At 44.2% G+C, this 26,429-nt stretch overlaps 1 protein-coding gene across 1 annotated transcript; it reads left to right on the plus strand.

Annotated features, from left to right (window-relative positions):
• The first annotated feature begins 303 nt into the window (after nucleotides 1-303).
• GCKR (glucokinase regulator) lies at nucleotides 304-23,864 on the plus strand. The gene is given in 25 exon segments (XM_069581912.1): nucleotides 304-363; nucleotides 667-709; nucleotides 712-821; nucleotides 998-1,074; nucleotides 1,906-1,966; nucleotides 2,348-2,381; nucleotides 2,384-2,411; nucleotides 2,715-2,784; nucleotides 2,967-3,047; nucleotides 4,502-4,552; nucleotides 4,554-4,597; nucleotides 7,097-7,198; nucleotides 8,542-8,642; nucleotides 8,677-8,698; nucleotides 9,341-9,443; nucleotides 9,683-9,777; nucleotides 10,105-10,183; nucleotides 10,575-10,671; nucleotides 10,867-10,919; nucleotides 10,921-10,971; nucleotides 11,064-11,147; nucleotides 20,536-20,685; nucleotides 23,001-23,114; nucleotides 23,689-23,721; nucleotides 23,724-23,864. Coding segments are annotated over 25 exon segments (1,884 nt in total).
• The last annotated feature ends 2,565 nt before the right edge of the window (nucleotides 23,865-26,429 follow it).

Here is a 26,429-nt window from a genome sequence, read left to right on the forward strand (position 1 = left end):
TCAGAGAGGCCAGGGTACTTGGGTTAATCATTACTGTGCCTCATTATCACTGTGCCTGATGAGATGGTCGGATGGCATCAACAACTCAATGGACCTGAGTTTGAGCAAGCTCTGGGAGTTGGTGATGGACAGGGAAGTCTAGTGTGCTGCAGTCCATGGGGTGGCAAAGAGTTGGACTCCACTGAGCGACTGAACTGACTGTGCGTCAGGTAAAGCCCTGCCAACTGGAAGAACAGTCATTGTGACACAAGGGGTTGTGTGGCTGAAAAGGCATGCAAGACAGTGTGTCCACAGCATCAGACCATGCCAGGCACGAAATGGTTTCAACTTGTGATTGAGACCCCAGAGCCTGGCAAGTGGGAGGTGAGACACTTTCTCCATGTTGGCCTTCTGTGCTGATTCCTAGAATCCTGTCTGTTCTAGGCTTCCCTTCCCCCTGAGTTTCTGCTGTTCCTGCCCTCCTTCCTATCCTCCTCCCTGATTTTCTTTCCTTGATAGGCCCAGAGTACCAACTGCCGGCTAAATGCTGAGTGTGTGTGTGTATGTGTGCGCGCGCGTATGTGTATATGTTTGTCTCAACGCTGTGCCTGCAGCCACTCCCACCTCCAGCAGGCGTGAATGAAGCTTTGGCTCCCTGCCCTTACCCTTGGCCCTGCTTCCCTCTCCTTGTCTGGGTATGAGGCAGCCCTGCCAATCACGGCGAAGTCAAATCATTGACCCGGGATCTGGACAAAGCTGATGCTGAGCAAACTGTTCGATTGCTGGGGCAATGTGATGCTGAGCTCTTCCAGGAGGAGGGGCAAGTCATGCCCACATACCAGGTGACCCAGACCCATCCCCTGGACACTGCAAATAAAGACGCCAACCTCAGCCCTACCTCAGCCTCTGCCCTCTCAGGCCATGGTTCCTTATTTTTGAAACCCTGAGAGCCTCTCCACCCCTCACCCTCAATCCACTGTCCTTCCCTTGGCTGCTGATGCCTACTTGTTGCCTCCAGTGACTTTACAATGAGTCATCTTTGACCACCATGGAACAAGTGGCTGAAAAAGTTCAGAAAGTGCTGAGAGTACCAGCTCTCTATCTCCTCCCTGCTTAAATCTGTGTTTCCCTCTACATTTCTATTTTCTTGGTATCTGTGTTTCACTTTTATAGACTTTAATCCCCCTTTCTTCCAGTCCTCCCTCTTGGATCCTTACTGTCATCCTATCAACCAATAGTAATTATAATATTGTTGCATACTACTTTATGATTGACCATGCACTTTCACATCCATTACCGTCACAAAAATCTGTAAAATTGGTGTTATCTCCATTTTTTTTTTTCAGATGGGAAAACGAAGACTTAAGATAATCATGGTGGTGGTGGTTTAGTCTCTAAGTCACGTCCAACTCTTGCAAGCCCTTGAACTGTAGCTTACCAGGCTCCTTTGTCCATAGGATTCTGTTCATAGGATTTTCCAAGAAAGAATGCTGGAGTGGGTTGCCATTTCCTTCCCCAGAGGAATCTTCCCGACCCAGGGATTGACCCCAGGTTTTCTGCACTGCAGGCAGATTCTTTACCAACTGAGCTACCAGGGAAGCCCATAGTAGCTTGCCCCAATACATCCAGCTAATAATTGCTGGATAATGCACTTCTATCTACCTACCTACCTATCTAGGACAAAGCTGCTTTCAGTTCTTTTTTGGATTAAGTAAGCATTTGAATAAGTGGCTAAGCGAGAGTTTTGGGTCAGAATGAAGTTTCTCAAATCCGAGGTTCTTTCTACTGCACTGCACTTCTCTGTTCTGTTCACTTTTGTAATAACAGGATAGTTCTCTTACCGACAAAGAAGAAAGCATACTTTCCCCAATGGGCTGGGGCCAGGAGACCTAGGCATTTTTCTTTTCTCAGGAGCCTGGGGTGGGGTTGGGGGCTGGTGGTGCTGAGTGGAGGGGGCACCTCTGGCAGGATGGCATTCCTCATGTCCGTGAGTATTTCAGTCCCCAGTTTTGCTTTTTCTGCCTTCTTGGGGTGACCCTCAGGACCATAAAGCTCATCATGGCTCAGGTCCCAGGCAGACTCCCTCCAGCTCTGACTCTTTCTTCTCTGAAAGCTAGATCTTGCTATGGAGCCCCATTTCTTCCAAGCCCATCTGAGCCCCACCAGTCCATTGCCAGTGTCTCTATGGCCCACACACCCCCAGTCAGTCATCTCCAAGCAGTGTCTTTAAGTCTGAGATTCCAAGCAGTACTGGCTAAACACTAACCTAAGAGAATCATTATACAACCTCTCCTTTCCAGGTGTTGCGAATCCAAGACAATTGTTCCTTCCCTGTCTTTACTATTTCATGTTCTCTCCCCCTTGGCAGGTCTCCTTTAACCAGCTGATGAAAGGTGTAGGACAGAAACCTACCTCAATGCTGGAGGCGACAGGTAAGCCAAGTTGGCCTATGACTACTGTGCTTGACCTGAATAACATCTTTTAGAAACTGAATTTGAATGCTTTTAGGCGGAGATTGTGTCAGTTTGCTTTCCACTTTGCATTTTTATGTTGCCTAACCTCATAGGTATTTCAAGTTTTTCACTTCTACCCAGTGTTTATCATGGTGCCCAACAAATAGGAGGTGCTCCTCAGTGATAGTTTTCCCTTCGTTTCCTCCTCTCAGGAGCAGCCTTAATAAACCATAGGCTTCTGCTTCCCAACCAGTGCCACTTACCTTGTATGTGTCCTTTTAGGTCTGTGGTGGCCTCTAGGGAGGGGACAGAAGATAGTGCCCTGGAAGGATTGAGGAAGTGAAGAAGGTCTGTGTTTTCCACTGACGCTCAGCCAGAGACCTCTGTCCGTTCCTTCTCATAGGAACATCAGAGCCCCAATATCCAGCCAAAGCCCATCCCCCACCTCTCCCCCCCTCCCCCACCCAAATCCCTGCCCTGACATCCTCACAGTAGGTATGTATCTGGAATCCTCTTGGTGGCCTCCCCTCTTAGGTGGCTGCTGGGAAGAAGAGGGCGATTGTCATTGGCACTTCGGTGGGACTCTGTGAGTATGAAGATGGGTTATATGGATCAGTTTTACAGGAAGGCAGGCATAGGAGTGGAATAGCATGGAAGAGACATTGACAAGATTTATGCAGATTTACCTCGAAAACAGAAAGGATTTGCATAAAGAAGTTTGATTTTATGATTAATTAGGATCCAGTTGTATGCATGTGGATCAAAGGAAAGTTATCCTATCTTAGAATAACTGTGTACTGATCCATTTCACAACCAAAACTGAGAAGTCCAGGCATCAGCCAACTATGTTGGTAGGTCAGTCCAATTGCTGCCTGTTTTTGTAAATAAAGTTTTACTGAAACAGCCACTTATGTTTACGTATTGTCCGTGGCCACTCTCACCCTTTAAAGACTGAGTTGTGGAACAGAGGTCATAGGGCCCAGAAAGCCTAAAAAATTTGCCTTCTGGTTCTTTACAGAAAAAGCTGACCTAGGACTAGTCCCTTGCTACTTAAAGTGTGGTCCTTACACCAGCAGCATCAGTATTACCCAGGGTTTGTTAGAAATGCAGAATATCAGGCCTCCCCACCTGGGATTTACCGAGCCTGAATCTGGATTTTAACAAGATTCCCAGGTAGTTTGAGAAGCACTGGGCTAGAGGACCCTGAGTTTCCTCTCAGCTCCACAGCTCTGACTCTGACTCAGGATTCACTCAGCAGAGCCTGGACCCCTAGCAGGGGCTGGATGTGAAATGAGGTACGTGTGGAGAGCAGGACATTGACCTCATGGAACGTTCAGTTCAGTATGTTCAAACTTTCCTCCAGATTCCTCAGGGGAACTTGTTTAAAATGTTAAGTCCAGGGCTTCCCTGGTGGCTCAGTGGTGAAGAATCTACCTACTAATACAGGAGATGTGGGTTTGATCCCTGATCAGAGAGGATCCCATATGCAGCAGAGAGGCTGGGCTTGTGCACTACAACTGTTGAGCCTGTGCTCTGGAGCCTGGGAGCCGCAGCTGCTGAACTCATTTGCTGCAATTACTGAGGCCTGCGACCCCTGGAGCCTGTGCTCCCCAACCGGAGAGGCCACCATGGTAAGGGGCTTGCGCACCACAGCTAGAGAGTAGCCCCTGCTTGCTGCAGCTGGAGAAAAGCCCTCACAACAACAAAGACCCAGCAGAGCCGAAAATAAATAAGTAAAATTTAAAAGGAAAAGAAAATGTAAAAAACATAGGTCCAAGGGATTCCCTGGTGGTCCAGTGGTTAAGACTCAGTGCTTCCCCTGCTAGGGGCCGCAGTGCAGTCCTTGGTTGGGGAATTAAGATTTTGCAAGCTACACGGCACAGCCAAAAACAAAAATAATAATACAAAAAAATATAGGTTCATGGGGTTCTCCCCTTCAAATTCAGATCCAGTGGATTTTAACTGGGCCCAGGAAATTGCATTTAAACAACATTTGGGGGTATTCTGATGCACATGGGCCCAAGGCAGCACTAGAGTAACCCCCTCATTGTGCCCATATCCCTCTCTAGGCTCCCTTTGGGGCAGGCCAGATGGATTACTGTCTGGATAACCCAGATGTCTTTTTTGCCAGTCCTGGTTGGTTTCAACCCATTGAGCATGGCCAGGTGAGCCTTCTGTAGTAAAAAGTCGTGTCCAGAGCCCCAGGGGAGGTTGGGAGGGAACCTGTGAAAATTACAGGATGATCAGGGCAAATATAGCCTTGTTCACCAAATCTCAGAATAAAAATGTAAATAAAGGGTGTTTCTAGCTTAGAAAGCTTTTGGTTGGTCAGTTGGTTTGTTCTCTCGTTTCAGAAAGGATTGAAGACAGCTTACAAAGGATAGATAAAATATAAGAAAGCATACATTGAAAGCTGAGTGAAGAGGCAAGAAACACAGGTCAGAGGACAGAATGAGCTCAGGAAAATGATCCCACAAAGACCAGTACTTTCATCTGCTGTGGGCCCCAAGCCTCTTTTCAAAGAAGTAGTGAATGCTGACTAGCCTCCTACTCTCTCTCCTTTCCCTGTTTTTCTTATTTTAGAGCCCTTTCTCCTTCATTCCATGAGCCCCTTGGGTCCCTCTCTGGCTACTCACATCCCCATCCTGTTCCCCTTTCCTGAGATCCCTGTGCCTCCAAATGACCTCCCTCTTATTCTCTGTCTAAACAGCCACTTTGATCTCAAGAAGGTCAGCATATTAAACCAATAATGCTTAATTGTAATTCTGTGGATGCACTGCCTTGAGAGTATTAAAAAAACTTAAGAAAGATTTTTGTAGGAGAGGTCTGATGTAGGCTTGAGGTAAGGTCCTGAAATATCTGAATTTTGGAAGCATCCTTGGAGATTCTGATGTACAGCCAGGCTGGGGAAACTCTGCTAAATAAACCATTGGAGTGGGCCTCCTGAAGAAGTAGAGGGTTTCCTGTTACTGGAGGTGTTTCAGCAAAGGCTTGTTGATTACTCAACAGCTGCTTTGTGTATCTGGTGGTGGTCTTGGGGAGAGGAACAGCTGAGTTCTTTTGGAGACTTTTTCAACTCTCAGATTTCAGGCCTGTGGTGTAATTCACTTGAAGGTATAAATGATCTCTTTTAATGGAGGACCTTCCTTTACCAAAAATGTTTCTGCTGCAGTGGATGCTAATTTCAGGCACTGTGACTAAGTGAAATGAAGGATTTCAAACAATGTAGGCGTGGAGATCTTCCAGTTGTTTCTTAAATCAGTGGCTCCCAAACTTGGCTGATCTTCAGAGTCGTCTGGGAAGCTTTTTAAAAATACAGATTTGGGGGCTCCACTCCAGAACTTCTGAAGCAGATTCTCAGAGTGGGCATGGAATCCAGAAATGGGTAATTATTTTTAAAAAAAAACAGAAAATGACAAACCTCCCCAGGTGATTTTGATGACCAGCCAAGTCTGGGAATCTCAGTTTTCAACCACACAGTAAACACTGTCTCCTCTCTCTGCTTAGGTCTCCTCTGTCGGAGGTCTGTAGAAAGTTTCAGAAGTAGTTTGAGGACAAGTTATAGAAAACACTTTACCCAGCAGGTATATAACATATAAAACTTGTTTGACCCAGAAGTAATGCAGATGAAAAAAATATTAAAATAGTTCAAGAAGGGAGGGAACCTTTCTGGAATGCAGTGATAAGAGGAAGTTAGGGAAGCCATAGACAGAAATAACTTTTTGAGTTCTTGCCATGGTGAGTAATTCCCAAATTATCCCCTTTCAAAGCCTGGAGAGCCAACCACAGAAGATCCCCATTCTTTGAGATTCTGTGGTTGCACCTAAGCAGATAACAAACCTGTTGCTCTTCTCATCCACACTTTGTCTTGTTCCTGATTAAATTATTCAAGGGAGCTTCCCAACTGTTAGGTGCTATACTTCAGACCTTGTAACTTGGTTCTCTCAGTAGGAACTTCAGCTAGTGAGGGGTTCACTATTTGGAGAGATTTCCAGAACATACTTCCAGGAATGGAAAAAATCTTCTGACGGACCCTAAAACTGAATAGATGGTGATTTTGACATTTAGTTGATGGGCATTCCCTCAGGTACCTGCAGAGGGTGTAGCTAGTGTGGTCATGGCAATGAGACCTGTGCAAGGACCAGGTCATGAGGAAGTTCTGGTCTCAGGCTGGAACTTTACACTTGAGTGTCGGTTTTGCTCTGGGCTTCAATTGCTGAATGTTTTATTAACCCTCATCCTTGAGGTTCAGGGACACAGTGCTCCTGTGGGCATCAAAGCGCATCTCTCTAGGAAATTGTAGACCTCTGATACTAAAGCTGAAACTCCAGTACTTTGGCCACCTCATGCAAAGAGTTGGAAAAGACTCTGATGCTGGGAGGGATTGGGGGCAGGAGGAAAAGGGGACGACAGAGGATGAGGTGTCTGGATGGCATCACCGACTCGATGGATGTGAATTTGAGTGAACTCTGGGAGTTGGTGATGGACAGGGAGGCCTGGCCTGCTGCAATTCATGGGGTCGCAAAGAGTCGGACACGACTGAGCAACTGAACTGAACTGAACTGACCCCAATCCCAATGTGGTCTTTGATCCTGACTCCTATCTGAGGTCCTTCCTTTAGGTTCTTACAGACAATCCCCCCTCTGTCTCTCTTTGGGCCCTAGAAATGATCCCATTGAAGACTGGAGTTCAACATTCTGACAAATAGTGGAACGGATGCAGAAACTGCAAGAGAACTAGGAAGCTTTTGTACTCAATCCTGCAATTGAGATGAGATCTGCCACTGCCTCTACCCCTTGCCCCCAACTCAGGATGGTTTGCCATTGAGGGCCTCTGATTTTAGTTTCCATTACATCTTGTCTGGATTCCTGGCATTGTGTGTCTACTGAAATGTTGTAAATCACATCCTATTTCCTCATTTTGTTTTTCATCTTAAGATGTGTTATTTCTGTTCTGGCCCTGTGTCTTAAATCAGTAATTGTTAAATACCTATATGGTCTAGGGGAAGTTTTTATTTAAAGACATTCTTTTGCATCTGTGTGTGTGAGTGTTGTTTTGCTAAGTTCCTTCAGTCATGTCCAACTCTTGGCAACCCCGTGGTTGTAGCCTGCCAGGCTCCTCTGTGGGTATTCTCCAGACAGAAATACTGGACTGAATTGCCATTCCTTCTCCAGGGGATCTTACGGTATAGAAAGTATCAAGTAGACTGGTGAACTGCTTTATGTCTCTTTTATATGTTTACATTTCAAATATGGTATTTTAAAAATAATGGGATGCAGTTTCATTCTTCTGCCTTTCTAAAAGTCTCCAAAATTGACTTGGGCTTTCTAAGCCTCCTGTGCTCCTGTTCCTTTTGTCTCTGGATTGTGACTGCATCTCACTAGCATCATCTTCTCTTCTTTTCACCATACAAAGTACCTTAACCAAATCCCTGATCCTCTCTGCCAGGGATGGGCACGTCTGTGACATTTCCTTGACTTTCCCTCTGTGAGACTGGAAGGCAGGATTTCCATATCACCCACAAGTTCTGTATCTTTCATCTCCCAGGGACTTATCTCTCCTCCTCTCTGCAGTTATTTACCTTTAATCTCCTTTTCTCAAACACTACTTTTTATCATTCTCTTTGCTGTTATCTCTTTATCTGTTTGGTGTGTCATGTTACATAACATGTTGTGGCTGCTTTATCGGTCTGTCCAAAGAACAGGAAATGTGGTGTCTGGATTAGTAAACTGCTATTTAAAAAGGGAAGGATGTAGGGGGGAGAAAGTTCTTGGGAGAAAGAAAAATCCTCTCTGAAAACCTTTATCCCCAAGTAATGGAAGACCCATTATTCTGGCTTTGTCTCCAAAGTCCTGAATGTACCATAGAAATGACCAGAGGGGGGCTCTTTCTCTCTCTCTTCTCTTCTCTCAGTTACACTCTCAACCCAGCGTTCCTCCTCACAGCACATGGGGGGCCACTAGTCCTACAAACACCTGTGCAATGGCCACTAACCAGAGCACATGTCCAAGAGCCACTGTAACCAGGCTGTATGTGCAGTGGTCACTAACTAATAAATGCCAGGACCCTCTTTCCACTCCCAGATTCTCCTGGGTGTCATCACCACTCCCCAACCTGAGGGCCTCAGTGACTCCTTCTGGATGAAAGGTCGAAGCGCCGCCAACATCCTTCTGGAAGCCCTGTTGCCAGCAGCCCACAAGACTGTGGACCATTGCAGCATCAGGACCATTGGACCATTGTAGATGGGGCATTGCAGCATCTCCAAGGTAGGGAGGATCTGGACCAGAGAGAGATCAGAGTCGGGCAGCTGGGGGGACAGTGCAGGTGGAGGAATGGCTGATCCAGACCTGGAGACTGGGCTTAGCAGCAAAACTGAGGCCCTGTTGGTCCTTCCCTGAGAAGCGAGCTGGCTGGGGACACTGGTGGTCCCATGGCACAGTCACGGCATCTGGCTTTTTCCCAATGGACCCTGGGTTCCTCATGTCCAGACCTGATCCCTGTGCCCACCTGGGACATCCAAAGCTAACATGGCTTCTGAGAGTCTTTGCTTTGGGGATGGTCCAGGCCATGTGGGGTAGAGGTCGTATTGCTGTGTGCCTGCTCCCCTCCCTAGGGTCTCTTGCCTGGCTTCCACATGGTTCACTTACCTCCTCGTCAGCTCTCTGATCCCATCCTCCTCTCAGCGCTCTGGATGCTCTCTTTCACTCTCTACTCTTTAGTCTTCTTCCCACCAAAGCCCTTCCTGCCCTTCTTGAATGCATTCTGGCCCTTCTTCCTGCACCTCCACCAGGGACCAGCAGAACTTAGTTTCAAGGGAATTGTGCCTTCCCTTGAATTGGGTGGCAGGGACCTAGGTTTTCTGAAGGGTGCACTGGGCCTGCCCTGGGAGATAGTCACCTTTCTCCCAGATGCCTTTTGGAAATCCTGCAGACATTTGAGTGGGCTTCTCAGGTGACCTATGGTCAAAGCCCCAAGATTGCCACCCTGATGAAACAGGCCAGCACCAGGTATGTAGATATATATTTGGAGGGAGGAAGTGGCCTGGGCAGAGAATGTTCTGAAAGCAGGGGAGACTCTATGGGATATGTTAATATGGGAAGTTCTGGGGATGGGGGCCTGTGTGTTAGAGGGTCAGGATAGGCTTTTGGTTCATTTATTCCTATGCTCTTCCATTTGTAATTTTCTCTGATCTCTGGACTTTTTTCACTGTGATCTCTTCTCTCACGTCCTGACCTCTGACCCATCCTCAGCCTGGTGAGAAAGGCCAAGTGTACCTGGTTGGCTGGCAGACCCTGGGCATCATTGCCATCATGGATGGAGTAGAGTGCATGCATACCTTTGGTGCCAATGGGACTCCTGTCCAGACTTTCCTCCTGATTCTTCCTGATCCAAACCAATCGCTCTGCTATCCAAATTCTTTCCCACTCCAACCCATGGCAGGGTGCCTTATTCAGTGTTCATCCAGCTCTATCTAGATAGGTATTCAGTCAAATGCTCCTTCTTTTGAACCTTCACTCAATCCTTGATCCCTTGCTTAGCTATGGCCTCCCATGTGTGTTACTCCACACCCTGCAGCCCACTTGCCACTTTCCTCCCAGCCCCACTGACACCTTCCCAAGCCTGGAACCTTCCTCTCCTAGGAAGCCTCTCACTCCTCTCTCCCTGATTTCCTAGATTTCCGAGATGTCCATGGCTTTCTCATTGCTGATCGCAGTGGCCTGTTTAACTAGGAGGCTGAGCTTATCAACCAGGTGGAAAGATGATGGGATGTGGGGAAGTTGGGAAGATAACTAGTGTGCAGAGGGTGGGAGAAAAGAGGAAAGTGGAAACAGATAGGGGAATACTATGGGATTCCTTTCTAGAGCAGGGGAAATGGGTTAAAGGTCATGAGGCTTTGGGGCAGCATGGAGACAGTGTGGGAAGCTCTGAATTCACCCCCTCAACCTGGCTCTAGTCCAGAGCTCTTCCATCAGCTGTGTCATCTTGGGCAAAACACTTTTTATTTCTTTGAGTCTTGGTTTTTTATTGTGCATCTGTAGATAAAAACTCTGGACTCAATGTCCTCTAAGGGCCACTTTGGTCTCTAAGTCTGTGTGCCAGAGGTTTTCATGGGAGGGATTCTCTCCTCTTTTTCTGCCCCAGGGTCCCCACTTCTCCTTCTCCCAGGAAGACGTCCTGACTTCCATCCTGCCGTCCCTCACAGAAACTGACACTGTGCTCTTCATTTTCACCCTGGATGGTGAGAGGGAAGATGGGAATGGTAGGATGAGGGGCTGGAGGCAGCAGAGTGACTCAGAGGGACTATCATTTCCAGGCCTTAGGGTGCCTGTTCAGAGGTGGGGGCGGCAGTATGTATCCTGACTGGGCCCCAGGCAGGAGGAAGAGCTGCCAGAGAGCCAGCCCTTCCACTCTGATGGCCTCTCCCTCTCCTTAGACGGCCTCACGGAGGTGCAGACACTGGTGGAGCAGGGGAAGGAGAAGACCTCCAACACCCAACATCCAGGCCTTAGCACACAGCACTGTGGGGCAGTCCCTGCCGGTGAGGGGCCAGCCTTGAGGAGGGGACTCCGGGGAACGGTGACAGCCAGGTCTTCCTGGAGATGCTGTTCCTGCTCCCCCATCTCTCTCCAGATCCCTCTGAAGAAGCCCTTCCCCTCCATCAGCAGCATCACACGGCCACTGCTTTTCTTCAAATATGAAGGGAACTTCATCCAGGTATGAGGGATGAGGAGGTCACGTCTACAGTGAAGGGCACAGAAAAGGAGGGGTCCCAGGAATTAGAAAACCCAGGGCTGGGACTTCCTTGGTGATCCAGTGGCTAAGACTCTGCTCTTCTACTGCAGAGCACAGGGTCAATCCCTGGCTGAGGAATTAAGATCCCACATGCCATGTAGGTGGTGCTAGTGGTAAAGAACCCGCCTCCCAATACAGGAGATGTAAGATATGTGGGTCTGACCTCTGCGTTAGGCAGATCCTCTGGGGAATCAACATGGAAATCTACTCCAGTATGCTTGCCTGGAGAATCCCATGGACAGGAGAGCCTGGTGAGCTACAAAGAGTCAGACATGACTGAGCCATTAACACTTACTTATGCTGTGTGGAATGGCCAAAAACAACAACAACAACAACAACAAGGAAAAACCAGGGCTGGAGGGTAGAAAGGGTTGTTTGACTTCCACAAAGCCAGCTGGGCAAGTTCTTGTGTTACCAGGTCACTAAGCAGAGTTTTCAAGTCAATGGGCATTCAGTTCTCTTGAGAAAAATGCAAAAATATAGGATGGGCCACCAATCAGCTGACAGATACTCTTCTGTCCTTTTTCACAGGTTAATTATCAATGCTACAGTCATCTACACTATGCAGAAGCCTTTGAGGCACATTTTTTTTTTGCAAGTTGTCCTATGAGTTCACTGCAGATAACAGTAGACTGATAGAGTCCCTGCTCACTAAGGAAATTATGATCAGTACAAGCACTGGTAGTAACAGTAGCAATAATAATCACTTTGGGTGCACTTTGCAGTTTCGGGTTTGGAGTGAGCACTAGGATGTCTGGATGCCACTTCAGCTCTGCTTTGCGGCCCAAAAGAAAAAGCAGTTTTACATATCTCTGGTCCTCAGTTTTCGCACACAACATCCCTTATCCTCCAGGGGGCAGAACCAGGCCCCTGAAGGGTGGTGCTGGAGAGATGTGGTCTCATCCATTATTCAAACCACTCCCTCCAGGAAGCTTCCCAACTTGACCAGACAACAGCTGGCGTGCTCCTTACCTGCCCTCAGAACTCAAAGGAAGTCCCTCTCCCCCTGAGCATGGAATCCACACTCCTTTCAAAGTGTATCTTTGTCTTTCCTTCTGAATGGTGTTCATTCATCATATCCCTATTTCTCTTGGCGTGCTTTCCACATTCACTATTGCTTTTGAGCTCTCACATCTCTCAGAAGTGTTTTCCAATTACCCCTACCGTGTCTAGCCCCCTTCCTTTTATGTTATATACTTCTTCACACTTATAGGTTCCATTGCATAGTCATAATACCTCATACACAGAGGCCTTTGCACTTTACAAAATATTTCATGTATGTTATCGCAATTCTCTTAACAACCTCCTAAGGATTGTGTGTTCCATGTCCCCATTTCCCAAATGAGAAAGTTGAAATGAAGACATTAAGGGATTGTAATCATGACTACACAACTAAGACAGACATCAGGCTTTTTAAAAATTATTATTATTTTTTGCTGCACTGGGTCTTCATTGCTGCAGGTGGGCTTTCTCTAGTTGCGGTGAGTGGGGCCTACTCTTCACTGCAATGTACAGCTTTCTCCTTGCTGTGGCTTCTCTTGCTGTGTAGCACAGGACCTGGGCTTGTAGGCCTCAGTAGTTGCAGCGTGTGAGCTCTAGAGTGCAGGCTCAGTAGTTGTGACGTGAGGACGTAGAAGTTTCACAGTATGTGGAATCTTCCTGGACCTGGGATCGAACCCATGTCCCCTACATTGGCAGGTGGATTCTTATCCACTGGCACCATCAAGGAAGTCCAGGAGTCAGGATTTGAACCCAGTTTGAACCCAGGTTTAGTGACTCTAAATCCGTGGTTTATTTCACCGTATGGTATAAATTTCAACCATGTTCATGAGTTGCGTGAGATTCTTTTATTCATTCATTCAGCAAATAGTTTTAGAATACCTGTCACATACCAGGTACTATCCCAGGGGTAGGGGATATAGTAGGGAATGATAATCTGTGATATTTTCAAGAACTGCATTTTTAAAGAAAATTGTAACTATGATAGCTATATATATTTTTACTGTCAAAACTTTCAGAAATACAGAAATCAAAGAGGAAAGAAACCATCCATAATTCATCTTCTTCCAAGAAATCCTCTCAGACAAATTTTAGAGAGTATCTATTTTTTAGTGCATATGTAAAATATTTATATAAAAAATAGTATACTCGGCATGCTGTTTTTAACTTGCTTCTCTATTTAAAATTATAAACACCTTTCTGTACTAATGTTATTTACCTCATAATTTTATTTATTTACTTATTTGTGGCTGTGCTGGGTCTTGGTTCCTTTGCATGAGTTTTCTCTAGTTGTGGCGAGTGGGGGCCACTCTTTGCTGTGGTGCGCGAGCTTCTCACTGTGGTGGCCTCTCCTTCTGCGGAACACAGATTATAGAGCACAGGCTCAGTAGTTGTGGCCCATGGGCCCAGTTGCATCCACGGCATGTTGAACCTTCCTGGACCAGGGGTTGAACCTGTGTCCCCTGCCTTGGCAGGCGGATTCTTATCCACTGCACCACCAGGGAAGTCCCCGCCTCATCATTTAAAGTTTTATTCATTTACTTATTTAGTTTTTTATGGCTGTGCTGGGTCTTCTTTGCTGTGTGCAGGCTTCTCATTGAGGCGGCTGCTCTTATTGCAGAGCACCAGCTCTAGGGCACTCGGGCTTCGGTCGCTGTGGCACATGGGCTTGGCAGCTTCATCTCTGGGCTCTAGAGCACAGGCTCAGAAGTTACGGCCCAGGGGCTTAGTTGCTCTGAGGCACAAGGACTCTTCTGACCAGGGATCAAACCCATGGTTCCTGCATTTGCAGGTGGATTCCTTACCACTGAACCTCCAGGGAAGCTCTCTGCTTCATCGTTTTTAACGTCAGTATAATATTCCTTGGAATGGATAGACCATCATTTTTTACTCTAACCCCAGTCATCAGATGCTATAGTTTCAACATTATGGCTTTTATTAAAATGCTGCATAGAATATCCTTATACACACATTTGACACTCTCATTAGTATAAACCTCCAAAAGTGGAATCACTGGGTTAAAGTATGTCTAAAATTTTAAGGCTTTTTGATGTATCTTGGTACCTCCAAAAAGGTTTATAAACAGAGGGTAAAATTGGTTGTTCCCCCCACACCCTTAAAATATTGGGTAGTATTGTTCTTTTTAATCTTTGTTAATCAGCAGAGGGAAAAACAAAAGGCAGTGTGAATTTATATTCCATTACTATAGAGATTGGCTGCTTAAAGATATTTGTTGGCCTTTGAATATATGTGTGTGTGTGTGTGTGTGTGTATATATATATATATATATATATATATTTTTTTTTTTTTTACTGCACTCTGCAGCATGTGGGATTTTAGTTCCCAGACCCAGGATTGAACCCATGCCCCCCTGCATTAGAAGCAATTTTTATTGCTTCCTGAATATTTTTATCTTTTTGTATCACTTCTTCGTATCTTTTGGGCATATTCACCCATTCTTTTTAGGGTATTTTTTTCTTACTAATTTATGAGAGGGAGTATATATAGCAAGGATGGTAGCCCTTTTTTCCTGGTCTATATTTTCCCCTGGTTTATTATCTTTAATTTCTATGTTTCTGATGTAGAGACACTTTATTTACACTTTTTTACATAGTCAGATCTATCAGTTTTTTTGTATGTGTTTGTGTGGTTTTTGTCTTTTGGTTGATTCTGGTTTTTTATCTTTTAAATGTACTGACATTGTTTAAAATAAGGAGGCTTCTTTTAAAGCTTATAAATCTTTAGTTGTAGAAATATTTTTGATGTAAAATCTGCCCACACTTTTATTTTGAAAACTTTCAAATCTGCAGAAAAATTGCAAGAATAGTACAATGAACACCCATATGCTTTTCACTAGATTATCAGTCATTAACATTTTGCCACATCTGCTTCATCTCTTTTTTCCCCTGAATCATTTGAAATGTAATTGGAGATATGATACTTGACACAAATTACTGTGTTCCCTAAGAACAAAGGGCATTTGTCTCCATAATTGCCACATAATTATTGCTCGAGAAAATGACAATTAATACAACATGATTATCTTATACAGACTATATTCAGATTCCCCCAATTATTCTTGTATTGTTTTTATCTTCCGGATCCAGGATCTGATCAAGAACAATGTGTTGCATTGCATTTCATTATGTTTCTTTAGTTTCCTTTAATCTGGCTAAGTCCCTCAGTCGTTTTTTATGTTTTTCATCAAAACAGTGATGTTTTAGAAGTCTAGACCAATTGTTTCCCAGTATGTGCCTCACTTTGGATTTGCCTGATTGGTTTTTCATTATATTCACCTTAAATTTAGGGGCAGGAATTTTGCATAGATGTGGCAGCTCCTTTATCACTGTATCACATGGGGAGGTTCCTGATATCAGTTTGTCTCTTTGTTTGGTGGTGCTATGCTTGATCATTTGGTCAAGGTGATATCTGTTAGGCTTCTTTTTATCTTATTCCTCAGCATCTTTCACCCATGATTTTAGCATCCACTGATGATTCTTGGTTGAATCAATTATTACTATGACAGTTTTCAAATGGTGATTTTCTATTCCTACCCTTCTGTCTACATTTATTAGTTGGCATTCTTCTGTGAAGAAAATCTCTCTTCTCTCCCCATCTTATCTACATTTGTTTAGTACTGATATGAACTCATGAATTTTTGTTGCTCAGTGTGTTTTAATCTATTCCTGTTATTACTCATTTTAATGCTCAAAATGCGAGCTGATTCAAGCTGGCCCTTGTGTTCTTGTGACATATCTATCCACGTTAGCATTTAAACACTCTACTGTGCTGCTTTCTGCAAAAAAATTTTCCCTGTTCTCTTATGCAACATACATACTCTCTTATGCCTTGCATTTTTGCTTAACAAGATATACTGACACTCTCTCTAGTTTATAAATCTCTTCTTCATTATTTACATTTGTGTGTGTGTGTTTATGTACCCAGGGGAGAATAGTATAATTTACAGTTGACTCTCTGTATCCATGGTTTCTCCCTGTCTACATGTTGTTGTTAGTCACTCAGTCATGTCCGACTCTTTGTGATCTTATGGACTGTAGCCCTCCAGGCTCCTCTGTCCATAGGATTTACCAAGCAAGAATACTGGAGTGGGTTGCCATTTCCTTCTCCAGGGGATATTCCCAACCCAGGGATCAAGCCCACATCTCCTGCATTAGCAGGCAGATTCTTTATCAGTGAGCCACCAGGAAAGCCCCTCTCCACATGTAGGAGCACAAAATGTAGGAGCACAAAAATGTTGGCCCAAGTTCACCTTATACTTCCCCTGGTTCCAGGCATGGAATCAATTATTTTCCAAGGAACCCTGATTGTTAATAGAAATTGATATTTAGAGAGCTAGGTACTTGGTATGCTCACTGCTCCTGGCTTGTTTTGCCTCCAAGCCCTTTCAGTAGAAAGAAAAGGAAATATATAAAGACATATGTTTTCAAAGACACACATATATATACATGTACTGTGCTCCAACATCATCAGTATATTTATGCATCTGTTCAGTCCTGCAGTGAATACCAGTTTTGGAACTGCTACCCTTGTACCACTGCCATCAACAAACTTACCAAGAAGTAGTCAAGATTTTTGCAGTTCTTTTTGTCCTTTGGTCACATCCCACTCAAGATAGATAAAGTGTTCAAAAGTCACTTGTATTATTTTTATTTTCTTTGTGGTTATTAATGTGAGATACAGTTAGGTTCATTTGTTTTTATTTCTTTTCAATTTCAGAATTTTTTTCAGTGTTTGATCTAATTTCGTCTTTTGAACATGTAAAATGTGAAAGTAAAAGTCACTCACTCAGTTATGTCTGACTCTTTGCAACCACATGGATTATATAGTCTGTGGAATTCTCCAGGCCAGAATACTGGAGTGGGTAGCCTTTCCCTTTTCCAGAGGATCTTCCCAACCCAGGGATTGAACCCAGGTCTCCTGCCTTGCAGGCAGATTCTTTACCAGCTGAGCCACAAGGGAAATATAACATGATTTAAAAGTCAGAACTTAAAAAGTTGTCTTCTTCTCTATTCCTTTCCTCCCATTCCCACTCATTCCTGCAAGTAACAATTTCATTTGTGACTGACTTCTCCTCCTGTGTCTTTTTTTACCAAAAAAGCGTGTGTGTGCGTGTATGTTTTGCATTTCTTTCTTATACAGGAAGCAGCTTACTATATATACTCTTTTGTGCTTTTGCGAGGCATACTGAAAATAACTGCACTTTGGTTTATAGAACTCTTTTTTGAAAAGCATCTCTATTTTTATTTTTTAAAAGAAAGTGGTTTATTTATAAATTTATTTTTTAACTATTTTGGCCATGCTGTACGGCTTGTGGCATGTTAGTTCTCAGACCAGAGATTAGCAATGAAAAGCATGGAGTCCTAACTATTGGACTCCCAGGGAAGTTCCTATAGAACTCCTCCTCATTGTTTTTCACGTTCAGATGTGCTCTACAAGTGCAAAGTTATTTGGGTAGTCTCTTCTGCAGGGCATTTGAACTGTGTGTTCATGAATATACATGCTGCTGCTGCTAGGTCGCTTTAGTCCTGTCTGACTCTCTGCTCCCCTATGGACTGTAGCCTGCCAGGCTCCTCTGTCCATGGGATTCTCCAGGCAAGAATCCTGGAGTGGGTTGCCATGCCTTCCTCCAGGGGATTTCCCCACCCAGGGAGTCTCTTTTGTCTCCTGCATTGGCAGGCAGGTTCTTTACCACTAGTGCCACTTGGGAAGCCCTGTAAAATACATGAAATACACTCATTTTCTAATCATATGGTGGTCTTGATGATCGCTTGATAGTGAATTCTTTATAAATTAGAGATATTAGTGCTTTACTTGTGATAAACAGGTAACGATTGAACAAGGCAGTGGTTAGGGGCACTGACCCTCTGTAAAGTGGAAAATGGTGTAACTTATAGTTGACTCTGTGTATCCATGATTTCTCCTTATCCACATTCCTGGCATAGGAACATTGTAATACTGTGTATTTACCATTGAAACAATCCGCGTATAAGTGGACCCTTGCAGTTCAAACCCATGTTGTTCAATGGGCTCTATATATTATATTTTCTACAAGTTTTAACAATATAAAAGTCTTTGCTTTAATATTTCTGGGGTAAAACTTATCAGTCTATCTTTTATTGAGTCTGTATCTTGAGGAACAGAAACCACCCCTCACCCTGCCCCCACCCCCAGACTGGAAAGGAACTCCATCTGTGTTTTCTTTTAGTACGTGTTTTCTTCTAGTAAAAATGGTCTTTCTCTTGCTGTCTTTTATTAAAACCATTTTTAAAAATGGAAGTCCGTTTTCCATGTTCTATTAGTTTTGGGTGTACAACAAAGTGATTAAATTGTATAGTATATATAATTCCTTTTGAGATTCTTTTCTGTTATAGGTCATTATAAGATATTGAATGTAGTTCCCTGTGCTATGCAGTAGGTCCCTGATGCTTATCTGCTTTATATATAGACATGCCTAAATGGTAATCCCAAACTATCATTAGGAGCTTATTCTTGTGTATAGGGTGAGGCATGGACTCAATTTTATATTTTTTTGAATGACTATCCAATTGTCCCAGTATAGATTTTTAAAGTTAATCTTTTCCTAAGTGATTTGAGATGCTACCTGTATCAAACACTCAGTTCCCAGGTGCAACGGTTTATTTCTGGAAATTTGTGTCTGTCTATTGATGTGCTAATATCATACTGTTTAAATATAGATACTTTATGGTATATTTAATGTCTGATAAGGGCCATGGATGGAGGAGCCTGGTGGGCTACAGTCCATGGGGTTGCTAAGAGTTGGAGATGACTGAGCGACTTCACTTTCACTTTTCATTTTCATGCACTGGAGAAGGAAATGGCAACCCACTCCAGTTCTTGCCTGGAGAATCCCAGGGACAGGGGAGCCTGGTGGGCTGCCATCTATGGGGTTGCACAGAGTCAGACACAACTGAATTGACTTAGCAGCAGCAGCAGCAGCAGCAGCAGCAGCAGCAGCAGCAGCAGCAGCAAGAGCTAGTCCTTCCTTCAATACTCTTCTGTATAACTACTGCCCTTTTTCCACATGAACTTATTTTTTTATAAGATTTATTTATTTTTATTATCTTTGGCTATGGTGGGTCGTTGTTGCTATATGCAGGCTTTCCCTAGTTGCGGGAAGCTGGGGCTACTCTCTGTTGCAGTACACAGGCTTCTCATTTTGGTGGTTTCTCTTGTTGCAGAGCATGGGCTCTAGAGCACAGGCTTAGTAGTTGTGGCACATGGACTTAGCTGATTCGAAGTATGTGGGATCTTCCTGGACCAAGGATCGAACTAGCGTCCTTTGCATTGCAAGGCAGATTCTTAACCACTGGACCCACAGGGAAGCCCTCCACATGAGCTTTAAAATCAACCTGTCTAGGTTCAAATACATAAAACTTAAAATATTTTTATGTTTGTGTGTGCTCAGTTCTGTTGGACTCTGCGACCTCATGGACTGTAGCCCACCATGCTCCTCTGTCCACAGAATTTCCCAGGCAAGAATACTGGAGTGGGTTGCCATTTCATATTCCAAATGGTTAGTGATATAACTCAGATTTGATTGATATCTCCCCAGCTGCATAGTCTGACATGTAGCCAATAGCATCAGTACTGCATACTGGCCAGCTTTGTTCTGATTGGTCAGATTTCCGTTCTTAAACTCAAGAGGGTTTGTTGATCACTTGAGTATTTTCAGTATAGGCCTTGCCAGGAGGCCTATTTGTGTGACCAGCTATTTATAGGGCTGCAGAACAAGGAGGTAGTAGTAGTAGTAGCCTGTTTCCTCAGCCTGGTTAGAACCAAGTACTTAATCCCCTCAGTTCCTTTACTGGACTCCTGGTACCCTCAAAGATGTTACAAATGCAAGATATGAGGGCCAGGAACAGGTGATAATTAATACAGTCCCATGTATTTGTACAACTTTTCAATTTTCATTGTGATTTCATATCCAGGAAATGATTGTGGCTCATCACTAAATCAGAAGACCTGGATTTAGGTCCTGATTCTATGTTTCACTATTAAGTTATTTTACTTCTGACTTCTAGTTTCTGTATATGTAGAAATGGGTATAGAAAAAATCTATTTCATAGGATTGTTTTAAGAATTGAATTAATTTTTCAATAAACATCACAGTAACTATGGTATTGATCAGTAACCATGTATCAGCCATTACCAAAGCAAATTTTGTCTGCAATTTTGATCCCTGGATTCCTGTCTTATAATAAGACCCTGTTTATTCTGCTGCTTTACTGATCCCTCATTTTCAATATCCTCATATATCTGCCCTATTTAGAAGTTCCAGTATGAGCTAAGCACCAAGTGGGTGCTGAATACAATGATTATAGGGGCCCACGTGCTTCTTGGGCAGATCCTCCAAAACCACATGTTGGACCTCCTCATTCATAACTCCAAGCTCCTCTGGTGAGCCTTGGCCATGCTGCAGGTAGGGTGTGATGGGGTGAGGTTGGGTGGGGCCTGGCCCCCATGCCTAGGCCGCCATAAGAAGCATATTTCAAGGAATGGAGATGTGTAGATGTGAGGCCTGACTTTTCTTCTGTGCCTCTCCTCCTCCTCCTATCAAATCCGTCTTCCTCTCTATCGGTCTGTGTGTACACATGGATGCGTGTTTGTGAAATTATAACTATTAGGCAAGAGTCCCAAGGTAGCTAGATCCAGATACGCAAAATGATGTGCTCTAGAAACTTTCAGCCCTTAGCTCTGCTTTCCTCTGGGTCACTCTTATTCTCAGGCAGGTGTTCTCCACTAGGTGGCAAATTGGCCACCAGCAGTGCCAGCCTAACATCCTATCAATCCAGCAACCCTGGTGGAAGGAGAGTTTATCTGTCTCTGTGATTCCTGCAAATACCTGAGGGAGGGTTCTCATTGACTTGTCTTGGTTCACATGCTTATCCCTTAGCCAGTCACTGTTCTTTAGGGGAAAACAGCCCTCTGCCTAGGCCTGGGTCATGTGTTCTAATGGAGGAAGGGGCAGGAAGTGAGCGTCAGTCAAACATACGTCACATGTGGCTATGAGAATGGGGGAACAATAATTCCCCAGAGGAAAATCAAGGTGCTGATGTCAGGAGGAGGAGAAACGGATGCTGAGCAGATAGCACAACAGATGGTCCTGAAAGTAGGGTTGCTAGATATAGCAAAGAAAAGTACAGGACACTGGTTAAATTTGAATTTCAGATAAATAAAGAATAATTTTTAGTGTAAGTATATTCCATGCAATATTTGAGACATACTTACACTATATATATTTAATTATCCATCTGAAATTCCATTTAGCTGGATATCCAACATTTTAATTTTCTAAATCTGGTAACTCTACATGAAAGGAATCAATCAACAGTCATTTAGTGAGCAACCACCAGGGCCCCAAAACAACTTTTTAAAATGAGTAAAACCAACCAGTCAACTGGGAAAAAAAATTCCTTCATGCTTTTCTTGTTTCCAAAGTTGGGGCAGGTCAGGGGGGCCAAAGTATATATGATCCAATCCTTGCCACCCCAGTATGGCCCAGCTAATGGAGGAGAGACAAAGCCAACACTTGAAACAGAGAACAATTAAGTGTCAAATTGCATGATCCTTACTGAAGTCCAATAGAATGTCAGAAAAAGTAGAATCTAGGCACTATAGCAAAGCAGGTTTCACAGAAGAAGCTATGTTTGAGCTAGGTCTACAGGTTATGGCTCGGGAGAGGTGAAAGGCAGGGCATTCTTGTGAGAAGGAACATTAGCCGAGGCCCAGAACAGGGATTAGGCATGACATGTGGGGAAAAAGATCTGGAGTCATTTTCACAGAGTGGTGAGGGGTGATGCAGGAGCAGGAAGGCGATAAATTGTGGAAGATTAAAAACCAGACAGGAATTTAGACTTGCCAAATGTAGCTAGATCTGTGCTGCCCAAGATGACAGCCGCTGGTCATATGTGACTACTGGAGCCCTTGAATTGAACTGAACTCTACATTTTGTTTAAAAAGTGAAGTAGTGTAATTTTTTTCATTAAATACAACTTTATTCTTTTGGTAGGACTTTATTTCACTTTTGCATTGAAATTCAGTGCCTGAACTGAAATGTGCTGTGATTGTAAAATGAAAACTGGATTTCAAAGACATGGTACAAAAATGTTATAAAATATCTCACTCATAGTTAATGTTTAATACTGTTTACATGTTGAAATAATATTTTGGATATATTGGATGAAATAAAATGACCAAAATTTATTTCACCTGTTCCTTTTTTAATGCAGTACTAGAAAGTTTTAAATTACATATGTGACTCACATTTTATTTCTATTGAACAGAGCTGAACTACATAGAGAGGAGAAGGGTGGTGAAAAAAAATAGAAGCAAAGTTTGCAGATGAACAGTCTTACAGCAGCATAATAGATGGATGTGGTTTGGGAGGAAACCAGAGGGAATGAGTTCAGTTTAAGATGACCAGCCTCTTGGGTTGGTGGGATGTGGCCAAAAATGTGATCAATTTGCTATTAATTCTCCAGTTTAACCCAGCTGATCAAGGCCCACCACCAATGCTTTTAGCTCAATTTTCCTTTATATCTGGGGATTTGAGTTTGGGACTGCTTACCGGGATGAATTCTCTATGACTGGTCTTCGAGATCCCAGCCTCCCCATCTCCTGATTGTTTTTCCTTCCTTGACCTCATTCTCAGCTCCCCTGGCCTTCTAGCCCAACATTGACCTTACTGCTTCTTCCACAGCGGTTCTTCAGACAGCCCAAGCATGATGGTTCGAGAGAATCCTTCAGGTGATCCACTTCCCTCAGCCACTGTTGGATGATATGCAGGAAGCTCCCATCTTCCATGTCCAGGCTGCACACGAGAAGGAACAGATAACTTGCCAACTGCCAGTCATTTAGGAAACACCAGTGGCAACCCACTCCAGTATTCTTGCCTGGAGAATCCCATGGACAGAGGAACCTGGCAGGCTACAGTCCATGGGGTTGCAAAGAGCCGGACACGACTGAGTGACTTCACTTTCACTTTTATGAGTGCTTATGGTGTGTCAGGAACTTGACTTGGTACTGAATTTACAAAGCTCAGTGACACTCTGCCAGGAGTTTCTTGTTCATGGAGGCAATGTGGGTTGTGACAAGTATCACGGAAGTGTGGAACAGGTAGTACAGGAGTGCAGAAAAGGGGTCTTCAGTTTTGCCTGGAGGGGATTAAGGAAAGAGAGGGAGAAGGGGTCTTTAACTGGGTCATGAACCAGGCCTGGATTAATAGGAGTTTTCTGCATCAGGATGAAGGCTTTTCTCTGCTCTTGACCCACCTCATTCTAATTTCTAGTCTTTGGAAACTCCCTTTTTTTCACCCAACCTGGTAGCTTCTGACTCCCACATTGAATACGTGAGCTCCTCCAGGGTTCTTCCTCAGTTGACCTGGTCTTCCCAGGCTTCAGTTCTCTCTGCCTCTTCCCTACAGGTGATCCCCATAGCCTTGCTGAGCCTCCTCTTCCAGTGCTCCAATGCTCCATCCCCGAGGCCCAGGCATACCTGGCTGCAGCTCTGTCTGTGGGGCTGTCAGGAGCGCCCTCTCTCGGCCAAGTCGGAAGTGCAAGGCAGACCCCCCTGGAGACTCTAAAACCTGCCCTGCTGTGAACTGGTGTTTGTGGGCGCGTGGAGGGAGCCAGCCCAGCCCAGTCCAGCCCCTGCAGACTTGCTGGGCCAGCAGCAAGTGTGGTGGGAGGAGAGGCCCATTCTTCAGAAACACCAGCTGTCCGGGGTGGGGAGATGGTTTCTCTCCTTTGGGGAGAGCTTGCTCTGCAGCTGGTGGTCTCCACTTCCCCTGGCATATTCCGATTTCAGAAGTAAAACTGAATGTCTTCTTCTGAAAAGTTAACTTCCCCCTCTCAGTTGATCAGAGTTAATAGATCAAAGTCAATAGATCAGAGGGGAACAAGAAGAATGGCATGTGTTGGCCCCAACAGCAGGCTTGTTTCTATACTTCTCCACCTACCTCCCAATTCCATTTTCAGTGGCACTGACTCAGATATTATTCCAGCTTCTTTACATCCCCCCATCTCCAACATGTAGGTACAAATGTGCACACACACACACACACATATTTCACTTCTATACAGGATCACACAAGGCAGGAGCAGTAGGAACTTAGATAATTCCAAGGAAAGAGAGAGGAAATTGTATCCCCAACAGAGGACATCCAGAAAATAGCAATCCCAGTTAGGCACGACAGGATCCTCATCAGTAGAATGAACGCTACATCCACACATTTTAGCATGAAGTGAGCATTGCATCTCCTAGCCAGTGTTTGCAAAGGAATGTAGGGAACTCTGGCAGTGCTGAACACCTTTCGATGGTGGACCCAACACATACTAGAAACCCCAGTACATTTTAGACCTTAAGTATCACCTGTTTTGACAAATCAGAGGCACCCTGGCCCATCCCAGACCCCTGCCAGCTCTTCAGTGCCTATGAGGTATGATCCCTGTAATAGAGAGCTAGCTCCCCCTTGTGGCCAGAGAGTACCTTGGTGCTAGATACCCAGGAACTCAGGGGACAAAACTTCTCTGAAGCTCTCTTGAAGCTTTTGGTACAAGGGTGACTGCTAAGGAGCCAAATAGATTTCCATTTTATGAGAATAGACAGCCAGAAGGGCCCGCTCTATACCTGTGGGCCTCCAGCCTCTATTTGAACTCCCTTTTCTTGTTCTACATCTACATTTATGTGGCTACCTCAGGTCTTTAACCAATGTCCCCTTCCTCAACATCATTCCTATAGAGCCTTCTAATGGTCATCCACTTGGTTTTTATCCTCCACAAACACCTTTTCCTAACCCTGCAAGTCAAGATGGGTAGAGTCAGGAAAAGGCCCTGCAAAGGCTTTCAGTTTCTCTTTACCCACAGCTCTCCTATGCACTCTGTTGGGTAAATCCTTCTCTCCTCTTGGCCTCGTGAGCAGGGTCAGGTCAGAGAAGATACCCAGCTTTCCAGGACTGGAGGAGGCAAAGCCAACATGTGCAGTAGGCCTCTTCCCACATGTGGAATGGATAGAGTGCAGGGTCAGATTTCCCCAAGGCTGAATGCAGGACTACTCCGGAAGTCCAGAAAGTTTTCCTTTTTGTGCTTTTAGTTTACTTGCCAAGTACTTGGATGGTGCAAAGACAGCAAGTGAATTCATTACACAGGCAGTTGCATGTGGCACGTGTTATGAACAAGGTGGACTATGACTCACCTTGGGACGCTTTAGTGGCTCGGCTATACTCTGGCATCGTAGAGCAGACAAAGGCCAAGATCTGATCCCTCCCCTGTAGGAGCTCACAAGCGTACATGAGCAATTCCAGTATAGGGTAGAGACCACTGAAGTGGACTAGAATACCAGGCTAGCTACAGAGAACTGCCAGAATTACTCTGAGGAGATTACCGAGTAAGCCAAGAGACAGGGACAATTTTGAAAGAAGATTGGGGTGGGGTGAGGGAACATTCAAAGAAAACCTAGGAAAGTCTGGAGACTTGCATGGGTGTGTAGATCCAGCATCAGAGAGTCAGGTCATTGTCAGTGGAACCTGAGTTCTAGGAAGAGCTAAAGAGATTCAAAGATCTTTTTTAGAACTACCCAGAAACAAAAGATAAGATGATAAGTTTTACCACTATACTTTAAAAAAGCAAATATCTGAGGTCAGGAACAGCTTGAGAATAATCTATAGTACAAGGCAGTAATTTGTCCTGAAATGACTAGAAGAGTCTATCCCAGAAGACTGGGTTGGATTGTGGAAGATGATGGAAACAGTTTCCCACTACATCCATTTGCTAGGTCAAAAGTAAGAGGTGAAGAGGGAAAATATATCTGGACATTGCATATACTTCATATCTAATATATTTAAAAATAGAACTCATGATTAACATATTTTAAATCAACTATACCTCAATAAAACAAATTTTTTTTTAAAAAGAAACAACAATGTAAACTATCAGAAAAAATAAAGTCCATCACAAGGCCAGAAGAGGTAAAGGGGGCATGACAAGTTAATACAGTATAATGCCTTGGTTGTATCCTGGGCAGAAAAGGGGCATTAGTGGAAAAACTGATGAAATTCAAATGAAGTTTGGAGTTTAGTTAATAGTGAATGTACCAAATCACATAGATTTTTTAAATGTACCAATAAAATGAGATGAGATGAGATGTTAACATTCAATGAAACTGGAT

Source organism: Ovis canadensis, chromosome 3 (assembly GCF_042477335.2).
Source record: "Ovis canadensis isolate MfBH-ARS-UI-01 breed Bighorn chromosome 3, ARS-UI_OviCan_v2, whole genome shotgun sequence".
NCBI classification, from domain to species: Eukaryota; Metazoa; Chordata; class Mammalia; order Artiodactyla; family Bovidae; genus Ovis; species Ovis canadensis.